The 18,325-nt window shown below is 45.9% G+C and overlaps 1 protein-coding gene across 6 annotated transcripts in view; it reads left to right on the top strand.

Moving 5' to 3' along the window:
* The first annotated feature begins 66 nt into the window (after nucleotides 1-66).
* Nucleotides 67-18,325, top strand: part of WDR59 (WD repeat domain 59) — a 48,980-nt gene continuing 30,721 nt past the window's right edge. Inside the window, exons 1-11 of one of the 6 annotated variants that reach the window (XM_069026755.1) lie at nucleotides 127-184; nucleotides 487-2,495; nucleotides 4,376-4,425; nucleotides 5,985-6,120; nucleotides 9,247-9,332; nucleotides 10,241-10,321; nucleotides 12,368-12,405; nucleotides 14,329-14,417; nucleotides 14,887-15,003; nucleotides 15,972-16,049; nucleotides 16,805-16,961. In XM_069026755.1, the coding sequence (XP_068882856.1) occupies nucleotides 4,385-4,425; nucleotides 5,985-6,120; nucleotides 9,247-9,332; nucleotides 10,241-10,321; nucleotides 12,368-12,405; nucleotides 14,329-14,417; nucleotides 14,887-15,003; nucleotides 15,972-16,049; nucleotides 16,805-16,961 (823 nt within the window). In that variant the 5' untranslated portion in view covers nucleotides 127-184; nucleotides 487-2,495; nucleotides 4,376-4,384. The other 5 variants (XM_069026758.1, XM_069026759.1, XM_069026757.1 and 2 more) reach the window with 5 other exon arrangements.

The raw sequence follows: 18,325 nt of genomic DNA, 5'->3' as shown, positions 1-18,325 counted from the left end.
CGCTGCCCCAGTTCACCGGGACGGGGGCGGGTGGTGGGGTAGTGAGCGGTGGGACTACATCTCCCAGCAGCCCCCGCACGGCTCCCCTTAGTGCGCAGGCGCCGCGCGGGCTCCGCCGGGGCGGCCCAAGATGGCGGCGCGCTGGAGCAGCGAGAATGTGGTGGTGGAGTTCCGCGACGCCCAGGTCGGGGGGCCCGGGGGCTGCCGCATCACCGCGCCGCGGGGGCAGCCCCCGGCCGGCCCGTGTTGAGCGGAGCGGGGGGAGGTCCCGGTCCGGGAGGGCTCGGCGGCCCCGCGGGGCCTTTCGCCGACGATGGACGGGGCTGAGGCGGTCTGGAGTCGTTTGCGCGGAGATAACGCCTTAATTTACGGGGCACTTAATTTCTAATCTTAATCAGGTCTTGTATGTTATTTTTAAAATATACTGTCAGGCCTTGTGTAAGATATTGCCACTTCCCACGCGTCTTTCCTCATTTCCTTTTGCAGGAGGTGCTCAAGGCCAGCGTGGATGGGGCTCTGAGCATCCTGGTCTAGAGAAAACTGCGTGCGTATGGCAGGGGGTTGGAACGAGATGAGCTTTAAGGTCTCTTCCAACCCAAACCATTCTATGGCTCTGTCAGTTTTCCCGGAGACTGTTAGAGCTACTGTCTCACTGCCAAATAAATTACTAAGTGTTGCTGGATTAAAATGAAAAGTGGGTTATATTTTTTTGTAATTAGCAAAAAGGTCAGCTTTTGTTTTTGAAGGTGATGGTAACAGGAGAACTCCCTTCAGAGTTTGCTCCCATGCTTTCATAGAAGTTGTTCTTACATCCTTGGAAGTGTTCATGGCTAGGCTGGACAAGGCTTGGAGCAGCCTGGCTTAGTAGAAGGTGTCCCTGCCCATGACAGGGATTTTGGAACAAGATGATCTTTAAGGTCCTTTCCAAACCAAGCCATTGTGGGATTTTATGATTCTGTTCTAAAAAACATGGGGTTTTTAAGGTGCTGGTAATTGCTTAACAAAGCTAGATACAGTGGGTGAACTATGAACTACTTCAGCAGGAAATGCAGAAAGATTAAAATAAATAGAAGCTCTTCTAGAATGGAAGCTCTCTCGTTTCATTTGTCCTCTTGTGCTGGAGCAGTAGCAGCTTCACCATTGCAAACAGAGGCATTGAATCCTGTGTGCTGCTGCCAGCCTACCCTCTGTAACCTCACAAAGCTTTTCACTTTTATACCTCAAAAGCTTTTGTATCAGTTTTCCTCCCAGCAGCATTAAAGCAGTCTCGTCTGCTACTGAGGATTTGCCCTCAGGAAACCAGTAATGAAATACAAGGGTACATCTTCCTACATCACAGATTCACATTGCATCTGGCTTAGGAGATAGGAGGCCCCATGACTTTATTGCTTACTCATAATGACTGGTGTGTGGGAGAAGAAGGGGCAGGTGTTGCCATTCCCTGCTGCAGCAGTTGGTTTCAGTGTCACTCTTGCACTGGCACAAGCCTTGGCAGAGGGTGAACACGGGTGTTTTGGTCACTTTCCTTTACTATGGTGTGATCTTTCTGGAGCTGTTCTGACCTGCCTGCTCTCCTGTATGAAACCAGAGAACTGCTGGGGCTGCCAGACTGCTGCTTCAGGCTAAACTCATTTATATGTTTGTGCCTGAGGTTTTTTTTTAGGAGTCTGCAGGAACATTTTTGCAGGTGGGAAACACGAGCTTGAGAAATTGGAGCACCTTGGCTGAAATCATCCAGTACCAGGCTTGAGCTCTGCATGTAGGCCAGACTATCTCCAAAATCCCTATCCCTAAACCAACCTAAATGGAAATGAGTCAAAAGAGTGGGCAGCTGTTACATTTGTAGCCAGTACACTTCTGCAAGCACTGCAGTTGTCTTTGTTCACCGTGCTGGGGTGTGTCATGAGAAAGCTACAGCACCCAACCTGTAACACTTCAGAAAATCACTGTGTGTTTTGGGGCCAGTGTTACCTACAAGTGTCATTTTTCTGTACAAGCTGACAGAGGTGGCAATCTCTGTATTCTTCTGATTTAGATGAGACCCATGGGCTCTTCTTGGGCTGTTGGCACTATAAAAAGGAGAGTAAAACTCATCCACTGCTGAAACAGAACCATTTGTAGCAACTCAGTGTGTGGATGGGGGTTTAGGTATGTAGGGAACTGGTGTTGCTTGTTAAGGAGTTCGCAGCTCTTGAAAAACAGCCTAGCCATGTCAAATTGGGTTGGTCTGTTAACTCTCAGGTGGAGAGAATGAAGCTAAATTGAAAACTAATGAAAGCTCAGACATGAAAAGGAGTTTTCCTTGGCTTGCCTGGCAGAAATCGAGTGAAATGCCAAAGTAGATGCTTGAAGTCTGAGAAGATGCTACCTGGGCTGTAGGCTCAGAGCAGGTTCTCAAATGTGCAGTGCTCCCTGTGCTTACTCATGTCATTGTTATTCATGAACAGCAGTTCTAGCTATCCACAGTGTTGTTTTAGGACAAAAACTGCTTTCAGGTTGGTTTGTTCAGTTTCAACTCCCCCCTTCTAGAAGGTTGTGCTGTGAAGACTGACAGTGCTATGCCAAGCACATTAAATGGCAGCTGTTTGGTGTTTTTTCCTGTGCCTAGATAAGACTCTTGTATCTTAGGGAACTGTTTGTTGCTGTAAAACAACTTAATTTGTGACCCATCAGAGTAGCAGTCTGACAGATGTGAAACTTTTTACTTCATTTTTATTGTTCATTACATTTGATGATGTTTGGTGCCTGGAAAAAAACAGTTTACCAGTGTTCACTATTGAAAACAATTTGTAAGGATTTATGAGATCCTGGTGCCAACACCAGAAAAAATAAACTTGTATATAAAATTATCAATCACTTCAAATTGACATGTTTTTTTTTTCTGTGTTGAGGAAAGATGGCCCCAACTGTATGAAATATATCTCCTGACTAGCTCTTCATCACATGAGAAAACTCCAGTTACAATAATGGCTTTAGTGATCCTCATTTTAATTTCTCAGAAGAAAAATGTGTAACATCTGGGAAAAGTTCTTTCTTCTGTTGGTTTGTTTTGTTTGTTTGTGTTTTTTTTTTAAATGGATTTAGTAACCTACTTTTTTCATAGGTTTTTTTCTGTGTTTTGCAAGGTGCCAAGGAGTCTAGAAAGCTGGAATTGTTTATCGTTTAGAGATCTTAAAACTAGCTCCTTATTTACAGCATTAGGTTTAGGACTAGGGAAACCTTGTCAGCAGATTGGATTTGCTGCCTAGTAAAAAGTAATGAAAGGGGGTTGTTTGTGGAACAGTAAAAGTGGTGAAACTGGTCTTGGTTTATCATGAGCTGAAACTCTGTGGGCAACTGTAGCTCTTTGCCGTGTGGTCTCTAGAGAAGTATGGGTCTGTGATGATGTTTTTCTCTTACTTGGGCTATTTGCAAGGAGGGGATGGGCCCTGGCTGAAAAAGCTCAGAATTTGTGATGGTTATTTTACTATCAGATCTGACTGAAATGGAGTGGGATTTCTGTATTGTCTGTCAGGTTTTAGTGATGCTTGTAAGTAGTAACTGTGGGACACCCTGAAATCTTGTTACATCCATGCTGAGAGCACTTAAAATCCTGAACAGCAGCAGGAGATACATCCTGAGCCTTCAGAGAGGCACCTTTGAAGATGACAGCAATTAGTGTGAAGAATGTGGGGCGTATTCTGATTTTGTACTGTGAATGCTCAAAACTCTATTGAAGTCATATCTATGTTTATGGGCTGAACTGTTCAGCTTTCCAAGTAAAATTTTCCTTTATTCTCTTGGCATTTAAACAAGCTGATCAGCCAGTTCATTCTGCACAAAAAGAAGGGGAGACAATATCCAAACAGTCCTTTTTTAAATTTTTTTTTTCTAATGGCCTTTAAGTTATCTTATAGCCTTCTTTACAAGCAATGCCAAAGTAAATTCTGATGCCTCTTGGCCATCTCTCATTTTTGGAGAACAGCCATACACAAATGGTTGCACTTCTATCTCCCAGTACATATATAATTAAATCTGGCCCTGCAATGAAAGAGAGAGACTGAGAAAGTTCCTGAGCAGGAGCAGAGGCTGATTAATACACATTATTAGAGATTGCTGATTGAAAGGCTGCAGCTGTGATTGCCATAGTGGGAGAAGGGAGCAAGGTCTCAGTGCTCATAATGTCGTCTGCCAGGTCTTGTCTTCAGTTTACGCTAACAAAGATGTTTTATATGTGCTGTCCTGCATCCCAAAATCGACCACTACACTCCATTGCCCCTCTGTGCTACTTTAAAAGGATGTTACTTTCCTGAACTCCTCCCTGAAGCCATGTGTTTGACTGAGCAGCTGACCTGAGAGGTATTATTTAGTTTTGGTCTGTGTTTCTCTTTAACAGGCGACTGCGATGTCAGTGGATTGCCTGGGACAGCGCGCCGTGCTCTCGGGGTGAGTGTGACAGTCATTTCCACAAGTCAGACCAGCAACCTGCAGGCTGACCTCAGCTGAGCTGTTGATGGATTGTTTCAGAAAGGTGCAGCTGAATTCTGTTCAAAGCTTAATGAAACTGATTCTGGGTCATGTTCCCAATGGGATACAGAGTGGAGAGACAGCAACAAGAGCACAGTAAAATACTGTTGTGGCTTTCCTGGTAAATTCTTTCCCAAATCCCCATATGGGAGGTAGAACATCATGAAGTCCTATTTGGATTGTGCTGAAATACAGATTAGATTATTTTCTAACAAAATTTGCCCCAAAGTGTGCCCATGGGGCTCTCTGATGTGCTTCTCTGCCGGTTCAGTGTGGGATAATACAAAGAGCAGTCGGTGCCACAGACTCCCAAGTTGCCCAAGCTCCAAGGAGAGCTTGGTCTTACATATCCACCTCCAGGGCAGGTCTTCAACCAGCTTGGCAGGGCCTTTCCAGCTCCTGCCTTTCATTACTAACAGCTATTCCTGTCCCACTCTCAGTGACACAATTGCCACACCAATTAGGATGTTAACTTCAGAATCATGTGAGTGTAGCTGATCTTTGGTCAGCCTTCAAGTAACCAAGTCCTTTGGTACAACTCGGAGGGGTGCTTGCTTCCGTGTAAACTCTTAGACTGGCAGCTCTGCACAGGAATAACAGGAGGAATGGCCAGTGCTCAGAGCAGCTGTATAGTCATTATGCAGCTGAAAGATGATGCTCATGTGGTTAATTATGTAGGGTTCAACATGTTTTGATGCTGGTCTTCCATAGGGTTCAGCTGGCTCACAATTATTTCTGGGCAGTTTCTCTTGCTTGTAAGATGAATCACACAGGATGCCTTGCTTTGCGGGGAGTTGGCCACATCCAGCAGGATGTATGAGCTCAGGTTTGCCGTCATGCAGAATTATTTCTGTGGCATACAGAGTTAGCTCAGGTAAGTAATGGAACCAAATCTGTGCAGGACTGTGTCCACCCACGTTAACAAGCTGCTGCAGCTGAGTATCAGCTCTGTGCAGGTGTTCTTGTACTGTTGGTGGAACCAAGCCCTCAGACTGGTGTGGAAAGAAGCACCCACGTAGAATCATCTTTGTCAAGGCTCATTAACTCTTGCTCAGAGCAACCTATCCAGGCTGAAGCTGTTGCATTGCACTCCCAGGCCTGTGGCACTTTGCTGCAGCAGCAGCATTAGGTCAGCAGAGCCTATTTGAATGTGTTTGCACCATTTTCCAGCACTTCCTTTTGTATCCAAGTTATCTGGGTTTTCCTGTGGTGTGAGCTATCTATTACATTTGCAGGTCCTTTCTGCTTTCACCGTGTCTTGTCTTTGTTGGGGGGTTGCGTTGGTTTTTTTTTTAAGTCAATTTTGAAGTATGTAGTCAAATGTAGCATTTTCAGGAATAGTGTTTTCACTTGTCTTGTGAAATGCTTCTCTTTTGATTCTTGTGCCTCTAAACACAAGGCTGTGAGCTCTGTGTGAGCTTGGGGTTTTGAGATCAGTCCTGTGAGATGCAGCCCCTTTGTGTCTGTGTGTCTTGCAGCCGCCGTTTCCTCTACATCGTTAACCTGGATGCACCAAATGAGGGTCATCGGAAGATCTCCCGGCAGAGCAAGTGGGACATTGGGGCGGTGCAGTGGAACCCCCACGACAGCTACGCCTACTACTTTGCAGCTTCAGTAAGTTCACTCATTTAAAAGCTGTAACTCATCGTCTTCCCTGGTCTTTCTTTCATGGGTGAGCCTCTGCAGAGCTGGAAGGCTGTGTGGAGCTGGCACAGACATGCTTCTGCAAGTCACATTACAAGATCAAGGCCTAACTCTGATTTACTGCCAGCGAGGTGTTTGGTTTGATGGCTCTCAGTTATTGGGCAGTCAGGATTGAATGTAATTTTGCTTGTATGTCATTTACAAAATACTTTGGCAAAGAAATCAAGCATCCAAATGGTCCTTTTCTGGAGGGAAGTGTTCTCTTTCTGATTTCCGTTCTGAGATTTGTGCACTTCTTGAATGTCTCGCTCTGTGCTGTTTTGTTTTCACCTCCCTGCCTTGCTGCTCAGCTGTGGTGCACCAGGAAGCCTGTAAATAGCACAGGTCAATACTGGCTCAGTGCTGTAACAATTGGGATTTGCAGCATTTGGGCATGGACTGGATCAGTGAGGAGTTCCATGAGGCAGTGGGTTGGGCTGAAGAAGCAGTAATGACTGTGTGAGACTGAGTGCAGTTTTTGGCTCTTCTCTATGCTTGGTCTGTCATGCTCTGCAGCTTGTTCACCCAGAGCCCTGAGCTCTGCTGGTGGATCTCTCAGCCATCACCCACAGCACCGTGGCAATTTGCACCAGCCAGGTGTAGACTGTTTTCTGGGTGAGCTGCCTTTTCTGCTGTGTTGTGTCTGCTTTTATAGGAGAGATTTCATCTATTTTTTTTTTGAGAAAACACCTAGTTGAAGGTGATTTCTTAGGATTTTTGTTCCTTTTGCTTTCTGGATTGGCTAGGATTTCAATTAAAGGCAGTTTTAAAAGTGGACTGGTGCTGTCAGCTGGGAGCCTCTACCTGTTTGCTTTCTAACATTCCCCAGCCTCTCTCTTCCCTGCTCTGGCACATGACTGACATCTTAAAGGTGCCTTCAGCAGCAGTCTGCTTCTGAGTGGAGAGTTAGTAAAACTGGCAAAAAGGTGTCCTTCAGTGCCACTTCTGGGTACAGTTTGTGGAAATCAAAACCAAGTAAGGAAATGCACTGGGCAGGCCACAAGTGGAGCAGGAAAGCTTCTTTTCAAACACACTCTGAAGACAATATCCAGCGATGAGTTCATGCTGATCTGAGCAGGACCGTGCTGCAAAGGGGGGCTGTGCCCATCGTGCCCATCTGAACACTCCTGCCTCTTGCTGCTCTGAGTGGACACAGGAACCCATCTTGTTTCAGACTGAAACCAGGTGTAGCTGGCATCAAACCTTGCTGCTTCTGTTTATAAACAAAGATGCTGTGATGCTCTGGGGATTTGAAGATAGTTGCTGACACACACGGGTTGAGGAATTCCCCAAGATGAGATAAGGCAGCTTTTTCAGTTTGGGTGAAAACCACCACCTTTTCAGCCATTTCACTGTGTTGTAGACAGCCCAAGGGTCTTATCCCTCTTCATTCCTGTGGATGGAAAAGGAGTGTAAAAGGCAGCCATCCTGTTTGCTAGCAGCCTTGCCTGGTATGCAATCCTGTTAACTGGAAGTGGTTCAGGCAGAGGGGAATCTGTCCTTGTGTTTAGCTTCTTTCCAGAAGAGCTGGAGCAAATCCTTTTGCTGTGCTTGGCTGTGTCTGCCCTCTGGCTCATGCATGTTTCTGGGGACTCCGAAGCTGTTGTTTCAGAAATGCTGTTGTTTTCAATCCTAGGTCCTTGTTTGTTCTTTAGTGTGGCCACAGATTCTTGAACAAGGGGGTGATGAAGTTGTTGGAAGTGAATACTGATACTTAGTAAAATCACAGTCTTTTAGAAAATGCTCCTGTTGGGAGGAGCAGTCTCTCTGGTGATGGTTGTCTTGTATCTTGTCTCTGCAGTACTGGATAAGCCCATGGGGTAATTTCACTCTACCCCTTAAATACCTCTGTCAATGAGAAACATGCAAAGAGTTGGTTTTTGCCCTAAGCTCTTGTGCAGCCCTGCTGTGAGCAGTTAGAGAAATGCCATATATTATTGCTGAGCTGGGACGAGACCTTCCATTTCAGAGAAGGCTGTAACGTTTTATCTATCTGCAAGTTGAAATTCACATGAAGCAGCTGTGGGGTAGGAAGAAAATCCACCACCACAAAAAAAACCTGCCACAAAAATTGCAAGGTAACAGTTGGACTCAGTGATCTTAGAGGTCTTTTCCAACCTCAACAACTGTGTGTTTCTGTGAAGTCTCTTATCTTTTCCCTCATCTGCCTAAAAGTCTGAAAATGAGGAACTAATGAAAATAACATTTTAAGGTTATGTTCTTTCTGGTTTTGAAAAATCAGCATGAATTTCCAGTCATGATCCACTGTACTTGACACTCTGTGCACTCACAAAGGCAATTCCTGCCCCAGAAAGATTAGAGTTGACCTGGCCTGAAGTGAACCTTGATTGAGACAGAACATGAACTTGCAGCACAATAACTAGTTTCAAGTAACTTCATGTGTGGCTGCATATTCCTGGAATGAGTGAAGGAACCCTAAGTAATGTTGTCATTGATACATCTGGTTTGCCTTTGTTTTTTACAGTTAGTGATAAACACTTAAGGTTTTTCTTCTGGGCTGGCAGGGATGGGGGGAGTACACTTGAGGAGGTGACCTTGAAGCCATTAGACTGTATTGTTTGTCTTTGGCAATGGCCCTGATTATCCCAGAAGGGAATTGAGAGAGAGCTGAGGACGACCAGTGGTAATCCCTCATCCCCCTCACCAAAAACTCCAGTTGTGAGTCTAACAGACGGGCAGGGTATTCCTGCAGAGAGAATTTATCTGCCTATTGCCTGCAGTTACGGCATGTTGTTAGGAAATAAAGGCTCTGAGAACATAATTTTGTGGATACATTTTGCAATGTGGCTTTTTTTCCTCTCATTCTAGTTTATCTCCAATTTTTAGTGGGTATAATTAAAGTGTAAGCTTTTGAAAGTCCTTGCAGCCTGTATTTCATCTTTGCTCTCCTGCTCTGGGCAAGGACTTTGCTAATCACAGCATGACTCATTGTTAACTGAGGTTGTTCAAAGTGAAGGAAACCTGGTCCTAACACACAGATCCCTGTACTGCCTTGTTGGCCTGAGACTGTCTCTCTTTTCTTCCATCTAATTGCAGAGCAACCAGCGCGTTGACCTGTATAAGTGGAAGGAAGGTAATGGGGAAGTCTGCACATCTCTGCAAGGACACACACGTGTGATCAGGTGAGGAACAAGCAATGCTGTGGGCTGCTGAGTGGAAAATGATGCATCGTTTCATAGAAGCGGAATGTTTCGGTCCTGGCCCCCTCAGGCACTGTCTGAGCCTGTTTTTATTCACTTCTCTAGACTGGACTGCCTTCCCATTTGGTGATGATGTCATGTGTGAAGCAGCTCACCCTCTCATGGCTCCCTCAGTATATCACCTTAGCCCTTGATGGCTTGAGTGTCATTGCCTTAGGCTGCCATCCTTGTAAAGAGCAGCAGCCATCGTCTGGGAAACAGATAGCAGCATGTTTATTAAATTGAATCCCAGCTGTGTTTCTGTGTGATAGCAGCTTAATTAAACCAGGTAATCCCAAAGACCAAGTTTAGAGAGTGTTACAATGGTGCAGGGGAGATTTTTGCCTGATGTTTTAAGGTTGTATTTCAATGCTGGGTTGGAAATGCAGTTGAAGGACTGTTTTTACTCAAGCTTCTGACTGTGGAAAGTATTTGCAGCCCTTGAAAGGACAGTTGTTTGGGCTGGCTGGAGACTGTTTGTGTCCCAGGTGCACTTGGTGTACCCAACAGGGAGGCATCACAGAGTGAGGAGTAGATGCCAAGGATGTGTGGTTACTGAGAACTCTTTGAGACAGTGTCCCTTTGCCTGGAGGGGAAAGAGCACACACACGGTAGCTGTAAAGTTCAGGGCTAGGAGGATGCTTCACTGGAATTTACTTAGAAGCATTTCATTGCTTCTTGGAATTTACTTAGAGAAATTATTAAGATCTTGCTTTTTACTTTAAAAGTTTCAGTAGATGTCACGGAGTTGCTGTGAATTTGTTGGAAAATGTACTGGTGGCTTGTGAGAAGTTGATGCAAACTCTGTGTGTGCTTTTCTTTACTGATCTACTATGATTTTGCATTTGCAGTGACCTGGACTGGGCAGTGTTTGAGCCAGATCTACTGGTCACCAGTTCAGTGGACACATACATCTACATTTGGGACATCAAGTAAGAATCAGTATGTTTCTGCATTTTGGGGAAATCACTGGACTCCTTTCCATAATTATAAGCTTGCAGGGCAGCGCACACCCTGATGGGTGCTGCTCTTTAGCTGTACTTGCAAGGGCTTCAGCTACTCCCATTGTCTCCAAGATGACTTCTGCTCCCCTATTTTCAAGCCAATTCAGAGTCAGTGATGGGCAGTAGAGTGGTACAGTTAAGCTATAACTGTCTGGCTTCACTCCCTGCCCACTTTAGATATTTCCTTGCAGGCTTTTCTTGGAGCCCAAGGGTGTTCCTCAACCTGTTGGGTTTTTTTAGCTGAATTAATGAGCACCATTTCATGGTCCTGTAGTCATTTTCTGCAAAATTCAGTGATTGTTGCTGGTTCTCCCTCAGTGGTGGGAAGACTGACAATGGTATTCAGGAAGGTTTTCCTGTTTGTACCTTCCCTTGTTTCCTGGTGCTGCTTTCTGCCGTGAGTATTTTCAGCAGATAGTTCCAACTATATGTCCAAATTTAAGCCCCATATTTTACACCTGAGAAGCAAGGAGCTGGCACTGGGACTTCTGGGTTCTCTTGCTGGCTGTACAATAACTCTTTATCACCCCCAGCAAATCACTTTGTTCCTCTCTGCCTCCCTTACTCAGTTATAATAGGAGGATAATTATATAACCCCCCTGCACCAGGCTACTTGGAGGCTTGCTTAGCTCCTGTGAACAACCACTTAGATCCTTGGTTAAACGGTGCTTCAGAATGACAATATATTATTAATGTGTAATTAAAAGACGTAGATACAATAACTGCTGGTTGTTTTCCTGTGATACTATTTTATCACCAAGCAGAAAAAATAGAGTTCTCTGAAGGTTGTTATCAGAAGTCCTCCTTTAACTCTGTTGTGCCCTTCCATTGTTTTGTGTCTGCCTGTATCACTTGCCCAGAAATGCTTCCTTAGGCAGTCTCTGAAAGTGTCTACATCCCACTTGTGCTAGGAAAGGCTCTGAGCTTGCTGTGGCACTGAGGTCCTGGCGCTGCTAGCCTCCAGCAAATTAACATCCTGCTGAAGTGACTGTCTCTAATGACACCCTAGGGAGGTAGTCCTGCAGTAAGGGCAGCTGGAAATTCCCCACTTAATTTTTCATACAAAATGACTTTTTGATTAGGCAGAAACTCTTAGAGGAAGAGGTGCGGTCCATTCCAGAAAATGCTCTGCTTTTCAGCAAACAGAAAAAGCTGAAGACAATATTCCTTATTTTCACTGGCACTTTTCATAAAGAGCAGGTGAATTCCTGAGGAGCCAGGCCAGGAATTAAATTATTACCTTGATCTATGCCCTGGCTGCTAGGAGTTGTCGTGGTGCCTCACTGGTTCCTGCTGCTGTGGAATTTGGTTTGTAGACAGACAGAATTTGGACTGCACACAGCTGGGCTGATTTCCTACTAATTTTGTTATTATATGCTAGACATGAAGTTTTTGCTCTGTAGTAACTGCTCCATCTGCTTTAAATCAGGATCTGCAAAGGCTCGACAAACGCATCAGTGGCTTTTGTCGAGTGTTTCCACAGCTCTGTTTGTTCGTTTAATCCTCCTTGGAAAGGCTGTTTTGTTGCTTCCTGCAGCAACAATTTGTGAGCCCTGTTTCCTTGCCTACCCAGTTGCAATATGCCACACTTTGTGTATGTTTCTCTTCTCTCTAGTCCTGTCCAGCTCTGGCCTCTGTCCTAAACTTCCTGCTGCATGTGGTGGCAAGGATCATAGAATAGTTTGGGTTGGAAGGGACCTTGAAGATCTATTTCCATCCCTCTGCCAAGTGCAGGGACACCTTCCAGTAGACCAGGTTGCTCCAAGCCTCATCCAACCTGGCCTTGAACACTTCCAGGATGGCTGTTGTCCTCCAGCTGATCACCTTTATTCCATTTAATGCTGGTATATTTTGGTAAGCAGAAGGTACTTTAGGTCTGAAGGCAGCAATAACATTAGCACTGGAACAGCAGGGAGCTCACTGGGAAGGTTGGACTATGCTGTGTATACTCACAGTGGCCACATTGTATTTCAGAGACACCAGGAAGCCCACAGTCTCGCTCTCCGCAGTTGGTAAGTCTGACCTGTATGATGTAGGCAATAAACAACGTTATTGTTGCATGCCTCTACTGTTACTCCTCCCTCCCTTCATGCTCCAAGGCCAGGCATGGCAAAGTACAGAAGTGCCACCATGTGTGATTGTCGCATGTAGGAGCAGCCTGAGAGGCTCCTGTTCACAACTCCTTTTAGAGAAGCAGAATTCAGAAGAGATGTGGAGCCCCTTGAGGTTCCCAGGCATGGAGGGCAGTTATGGTCCTTGAACTTGCTGTCGTGACATTGGTGAACAGCTACATGGAGCTTCCTCTGTGCTTAACCACCCTGCTGCACTGCTTTTCCTGGGTTGTCTGTCTGTAATTTCCTCACGTCCTTTTATGTTTGATTGAATCAGTTGAGGAACTGAACCACACCTCAGGCAGCACTGTGCCAGCCTGTCCCCCTTGCTCACTGAGGGTTGGGTACAGCAGCTGGCTGTATCCGCTTCCCTGGGGCACCTGCAACGTGCAAGTAGCATGCAAGGTGCTGTCTTTGGGCTGTGCTCTTGTCCTGGCTGCTGGCAGGGTGAGTGTCCAGCCCCTGCAATACCACGCACTGGCAGGTGCTGCGTGTCCGTCCTCGCTGGCTGGAGCTGGCACTGGGCACGGATGATGAGCAGAACGTCCTTTCACTGAGTTACTGTCCCCAGTACTGGAGCAGTCCTCACAATGTGTAACTCTTGTGCTCTGCTGCTTACATCTCCTTAGGCTACACATCTGCAGCAGCTCCCAATCCCCTCCCAGCCAGCAAACCTCTCTGTCACAGAAATTCAAAAACCTTACTGAGTCAGAGAGAAGCAGTGGTCGGTTCTGGTGTCTGGGGTGAGGTTTCACGGCTGAGCCAGCCCAGCAGCCTGCTCCCCAGAAAGCTTCCTTGCTTCCTTCTTTCCTCCTGTGCCTGATGCTGTTTAATGCTGGTCCAGACATTTGTGTACCCTTCAGTGAGTGGATCAAGTCAATCAACTGGCAGTCTATTTGCAGCTTTTTATCCCCCAGAATAGCTTTTTGCCAGGTTGTCAGGATGAATCTGCTCACCATGCAGCAGGAGGTGGGTAGTGGAGGTGGGGAATAGCAGCAGGCTGAGATCTGTTTAGCTTTCTCATGGATCTCACCTTTCTGATAGCTCAAAAGGTTTGAAAATACTGGCAGAATAAGGATGAACAGATGCATTATGCTTACAATATCTGAATAATCCACATTAACTGAAGCTGTGCTTTGTTTCTTCATAGAAATAACTACCCATCTTCTGATTTGACTGAGTCCCTCATAATACCACATATGAGTCATATCTGGACCATCATCCAGTTTCTTTACACCATCATTGATGTCTTTGACTTCTGTGGTGTATTTTGACAGATGGGCCTTCTGGTCCACCCAGTGAGTCCACCTCCAGCTGGCCACGCCCAAGGTCGCCTGCACAGCAGCCTTCTTCTACACCTGTATTTTAATCATAGATCAATGGCATTAGTTGCCTGTGTAGCAGCTGATAGTATGGAGGGTGGTGGGGAGATGAAACAGGCACTAAGCACCTGGAAGTAACTTGAATAAAGAGAGGGGATTTGGGAAGGAGGTGATGAACCTACATTTCTGGTCTGGAGGAAGCTGCTCCATTGGAGCTAATGGACATGAGTATTTTAATCAGGTACAGCCCCTGGCTAGAAGATGTGGTAAAGATCTCTAGGCATGCAGCTGGAACACTTGCTTTGCTGTCCTGAGGATACAAATGATACACTGAGGAATCAGGAGTTAATAATTTTCATGCCATCCTTTATGATGGCTTCTGGGATACCCTTCCTCTGAACTGCTTTTCCTGGGCTGAGAGCAGCTCTTGGCCCAGGCCATGGGACTACTGTGCTGTTTTCTCTTTAATTGCTTGTTTTGGCCTGCTGTGTTTGTGCTGCAGCTGGAGCTTCCCAGGTGAAATGGAACAAGAAAAATGCCAACTGTTTAGCAACAAGCCATGATGGGGATGTCCGAATATGGGACAAAAGGGTAAGCTGAGGGCTTTTTGAATAGTCTGTGCATATTCCCACCTACCCAATACAGACATTCCTCTGGTGACAGATAAATACTGAGGAAATGTACTACTTTATCCCAAATCTCTCTCATGGGTCAGTTTAAATTAGAGAGAATTGGGAGTCCAAGAGCCTGAAGAGAGTATCTAGGTAGCCTCCTTCCTCAGAAACTGTGCCCATTAACATTTTCCTTTTGATGTCATAGTACTTAACTGTTAAACTGAGTATAAAGCATGGTTTAAGGTTAGGTGTGCTTGGTGACTGGAATTTGCCATACCTTTAAAGGATTTTTTTCTTCAACTACTTTTGCTGAGCTATTTGCTGTTCCCCAGCAGGAGTGGTTGTTCTAACTGTCTTGCCCTTGTTACAGTGTCTCTTTTTATGCCAAAGAACTAGACCAAATTTCAGGAGTCCTGCGCTGAAAAGGACAATGTCTCTCCTTGCAGAAACCCAGCACTGCAGTGGAGTATTTGGCAGCTCATCTCTCCAAAATCCACGGTCTGGACTGGCATCCTGACAATGAGTATACACTGGCCACTTCCAGCCAGGACAACTCTGTCAGGGTAAGTGTTGCTTCTGCAGTTCCTGCTAGGGGGGTGGAAGGATGGTGGAGCAGATCCCCTGCTGCTGCTGCTGAAGTTTGGGGGAGTGCTTTGCCATTGGCAAGATCTGGATCTTCATTGTTTGGTTTCTGGCCACCTGGTGTGTTGAGCCAGGACTGCACTTTCAGAACAGGCCAAGAGGTCATTGAAGAATGGGTGCACATATGTTTGCCACATATCTGTGGTGATCAGGGCAGTATTGAAGCTGAAAACAACTCCCTCTGCCTGTTGCTTGCCAGAAAGGAACAGACCACAAATAGCCAGAAGAGCCTTTTTCCCGAAATGCAGTGTTGCCAGCCTCAAGCTGATTACAGCAACTTGAGGGGAGACATACTTCAGCCCCTGGAGTTTCCAAACTCATATTGAGCAGGATTATCAATAAGAGACTGCCACAAGCACTGCTGTGCAGGGCCTCTTACTTGAGGGGAAATAGCATGCTTTGTATGTCAGCCAAATGGAGTTCATTCACATTGAGCTAAGCTCTGAGGCGAGTGCAATTGATGTGTATTCTAGCAAAGCAAAAGGTTAGATTCTTCATTAGAAAATTAGCAGTAACAGCAGGGTGGGCCTGCGTCCAGCCTGGACTGGCACACTGGCTGGCAGCCTGCAGGGTACCTTGTAGCTCTGAAAGCCCAAGCAGGCTGCCTGTCTCCCTGCTCTAATTACTCAAGCTATGATCACTGTGAATATGACCCCAAGTCACTCATTTTCTAAGGGATGCTGCCAGACGCTGATAGCTTGGTATTTGTCCTTTGGGGCCGTCTCTGCTGTTAATGAATGGGATTACTAATGATGCTGTGGGCACCCTGGCATGCTTTTTGGTCTGTTCTATCTGCAAGCCATGTGGAAAACTACAGCCTGAAAGTATAGCCAGCTGACTCCTGCCTTTCCTTGCCTTTCTCTTGGTTTGTTGTTTTTTTTTTTTCAAGTTCTGGGATTACCGTCAGCCTCGGAAATACCTCAATATCCTTCCCTGCCAGGTTCCTGTCTGGAAGGCAAGATACACGGTGAGTGAGAAACTCCCACAAGCTCCACTTGTGTTCTGAGAAGAATGCACAAAGAGACATTAAATAAAGAACCGCCCAAGAGCTTCTCACCAGTTCTACTTGTGGACATTATTAAGTTGATTTTAAAAATCCCTCTTGGTGCCTAAAAGGCCTAGAAAAGCAGCATCCATAGTGGGGGCATTCAGGAGAAGGAGTGAGCAAGCACCCACCTATGTGAAGCTAAGGCTCCTTACATCAGTCATAACTGTTTTCTTCCCCAGAGATCTGAATGTGGCCTGAAGCCAGTGCTGTGCCTTGAATCTTTGATCGCCTTTCCCTGTCCTGACAGCAAGGGGTGTAGGGCTGGGTTCCATGTTCCTCTGAGCACTGTGACCCTGAGGAGCTGCTGGGGCTCAATCCCCAGGTAGCAGTCCTTGCAGCTCCAGGCAGATTGCAGTAAGGATCCCCAGTGAAAAGTCTGGTGAAATCCCTCCAGCCTCACAGCTGAAAAGTGAGGAAGCAGCAGAAAGAAGTTACTCATCTTAAGTAAGCTGCATTGAGTATCTCAGTGTACTACATCTTACCCCTTGAAATACGGTGTTTTTGCACTGCAATTGCCTTGGACCTTCCCAGTTTTTGGCCTGATTCTGTTTTGTGCTGAGTTCATTTAAAACCTTTGTATTTGTGTTAGTGGGAAAAGGGAAAAATGAGAGTATAATAGCAGGGTGGGAACATAACTCTCCCCTGGTTAACTGGAAGGATGCTTTTCTCTCAAGCCTTTCAGCAATGGGCTGGTGACGGTGATGGTCCCCCAACTCCGTCGGGAAAACAGTCTCCTCCTCTGGAATGTCTTTGACCTGAACACGCCTGTCCACACTTTTGTGGGACATGATGATGTGGTGCTGGAGTTTCAGTGGAGGAAGCAGAAAGAAGGTGAGTTCAGGGCTGAATGTGCTCTCTTCCCTGCGCAGTGGCTCTCAGCTAACCAGGGGTGTGGAGACCTGGCTTCTGGTTGCAATGCTGTTGCTGTTTGACTCTTGCTTTTCTTTGGAGTAGCTCCTGCTCACCTTCCTGCCCCCACTGCCCACCTCAAACTACAGCTGTTCTGTACTGGTTTTATGGCAGTGCCCACGGAAGCACTGCCTTGTTTCCATGCTAACAAAGCAAATCTACAAATGCTGAATGGGTCAGTGGTGACTCTCATTGCTTCCACTCTCCTGGGAGTCTTTTTTTAAATGAATCTTTCAGAATAAACTGTGCAAATCATTAGATAGGTGCATGAGTGCAGGCACCCTGCCTCTGCTCAGAGCTGCAGGCTAACCAGTCAACCCCTCATATCATGGCCTGGATCAGCTGCCTCCAGCATATCCCAGACCACAGACCCAGCAAGCTCACCTTACTTGTTTGCTGGACAAGGCAAGGGAGGAATAACATGGGATAGAGAGTCTGCTGTTAGAGTTCAGTGCTGACTAAATTTTCTAGTGTAAGCAGCTAAGAATAGGAGATTCCATACCAGAGGTTGCATAACCACACAGAGCACAGCTTTGTTTCCAGCACCTTGGCTGCCACTGCCAGAATGTGTGTGTCTGGCTTTGGTGTCACTTGTGCTACAACTTTGCAATGCTGTGTAAAACTGCTGGTCCAGCCCTCGGCCACCAGCTGCTGGGGCCATTCAGTTAAGTCACCTCCATATCTTGATTTTCCTCTTTCAAAAAGAGGAGAGCAGTGGAGAACTATGTTAGGATCTGGAGGCACAGTCTAAGACAGTTTGTGAATGAACACTGAAACAGGCTTGAGCTACAGTTGGTTTTCTTAGCTGAGTTAATAGATACATACCCGAGACTGGATGTCTTGCTTGTCTCAAGCAACGTAAATCAATCACACAAACATTCTAAGTCTGCTTCAGTGTGGAGACAACCAAGATAGCAGAAATTTCCTTCCACAGAGTCCGTTGTGCTGTATTTAGACAGCCCCTATGTCTCAGCAGAGGGGTGTAGGAAGCAGCTGTGCAGCAGCAAATTCCTAAGCATGGCAGCTGTTTGACAAGGGAAACTTAAAACTGTATCACAAGACCTAAACATGGACATAAATAGGTCTGTGTGCCTCTGCCTGTTGATAGATAGTATGTGGTTAGATCTATTTCCTTACAACCTGAACTTGGCATCACCCAGCTCTTTCAGAAGCAAAAAGAGGAAGGGCAGAACCACTTTCTCTTAGCTTAGAAATGTTTTAAAATATCTACTTTTTGAAACAGATTTGATGAACTAAAATACATTTTCACTTTACAGTTATAGTTG

The sequence above is a fragment of the Aphelocoma coerulescens genome, chromosome 11, assembly GCF_041296385.1.
Source record: "Aphelocoma coerulescens isolate FSJ_1873_10779 chromosome 11, UR_Acoe_1.0, whole genome shotgun sequence".
NCBI lineage: Eukaryota > Metazoa > Chordata > Aves > Passeriformes > Corvidae > Aphelocoma > Aphelocoma coerulescens.
This window is presented reverse-complemented; position numbering and strand designations above follow the sequence as displayed.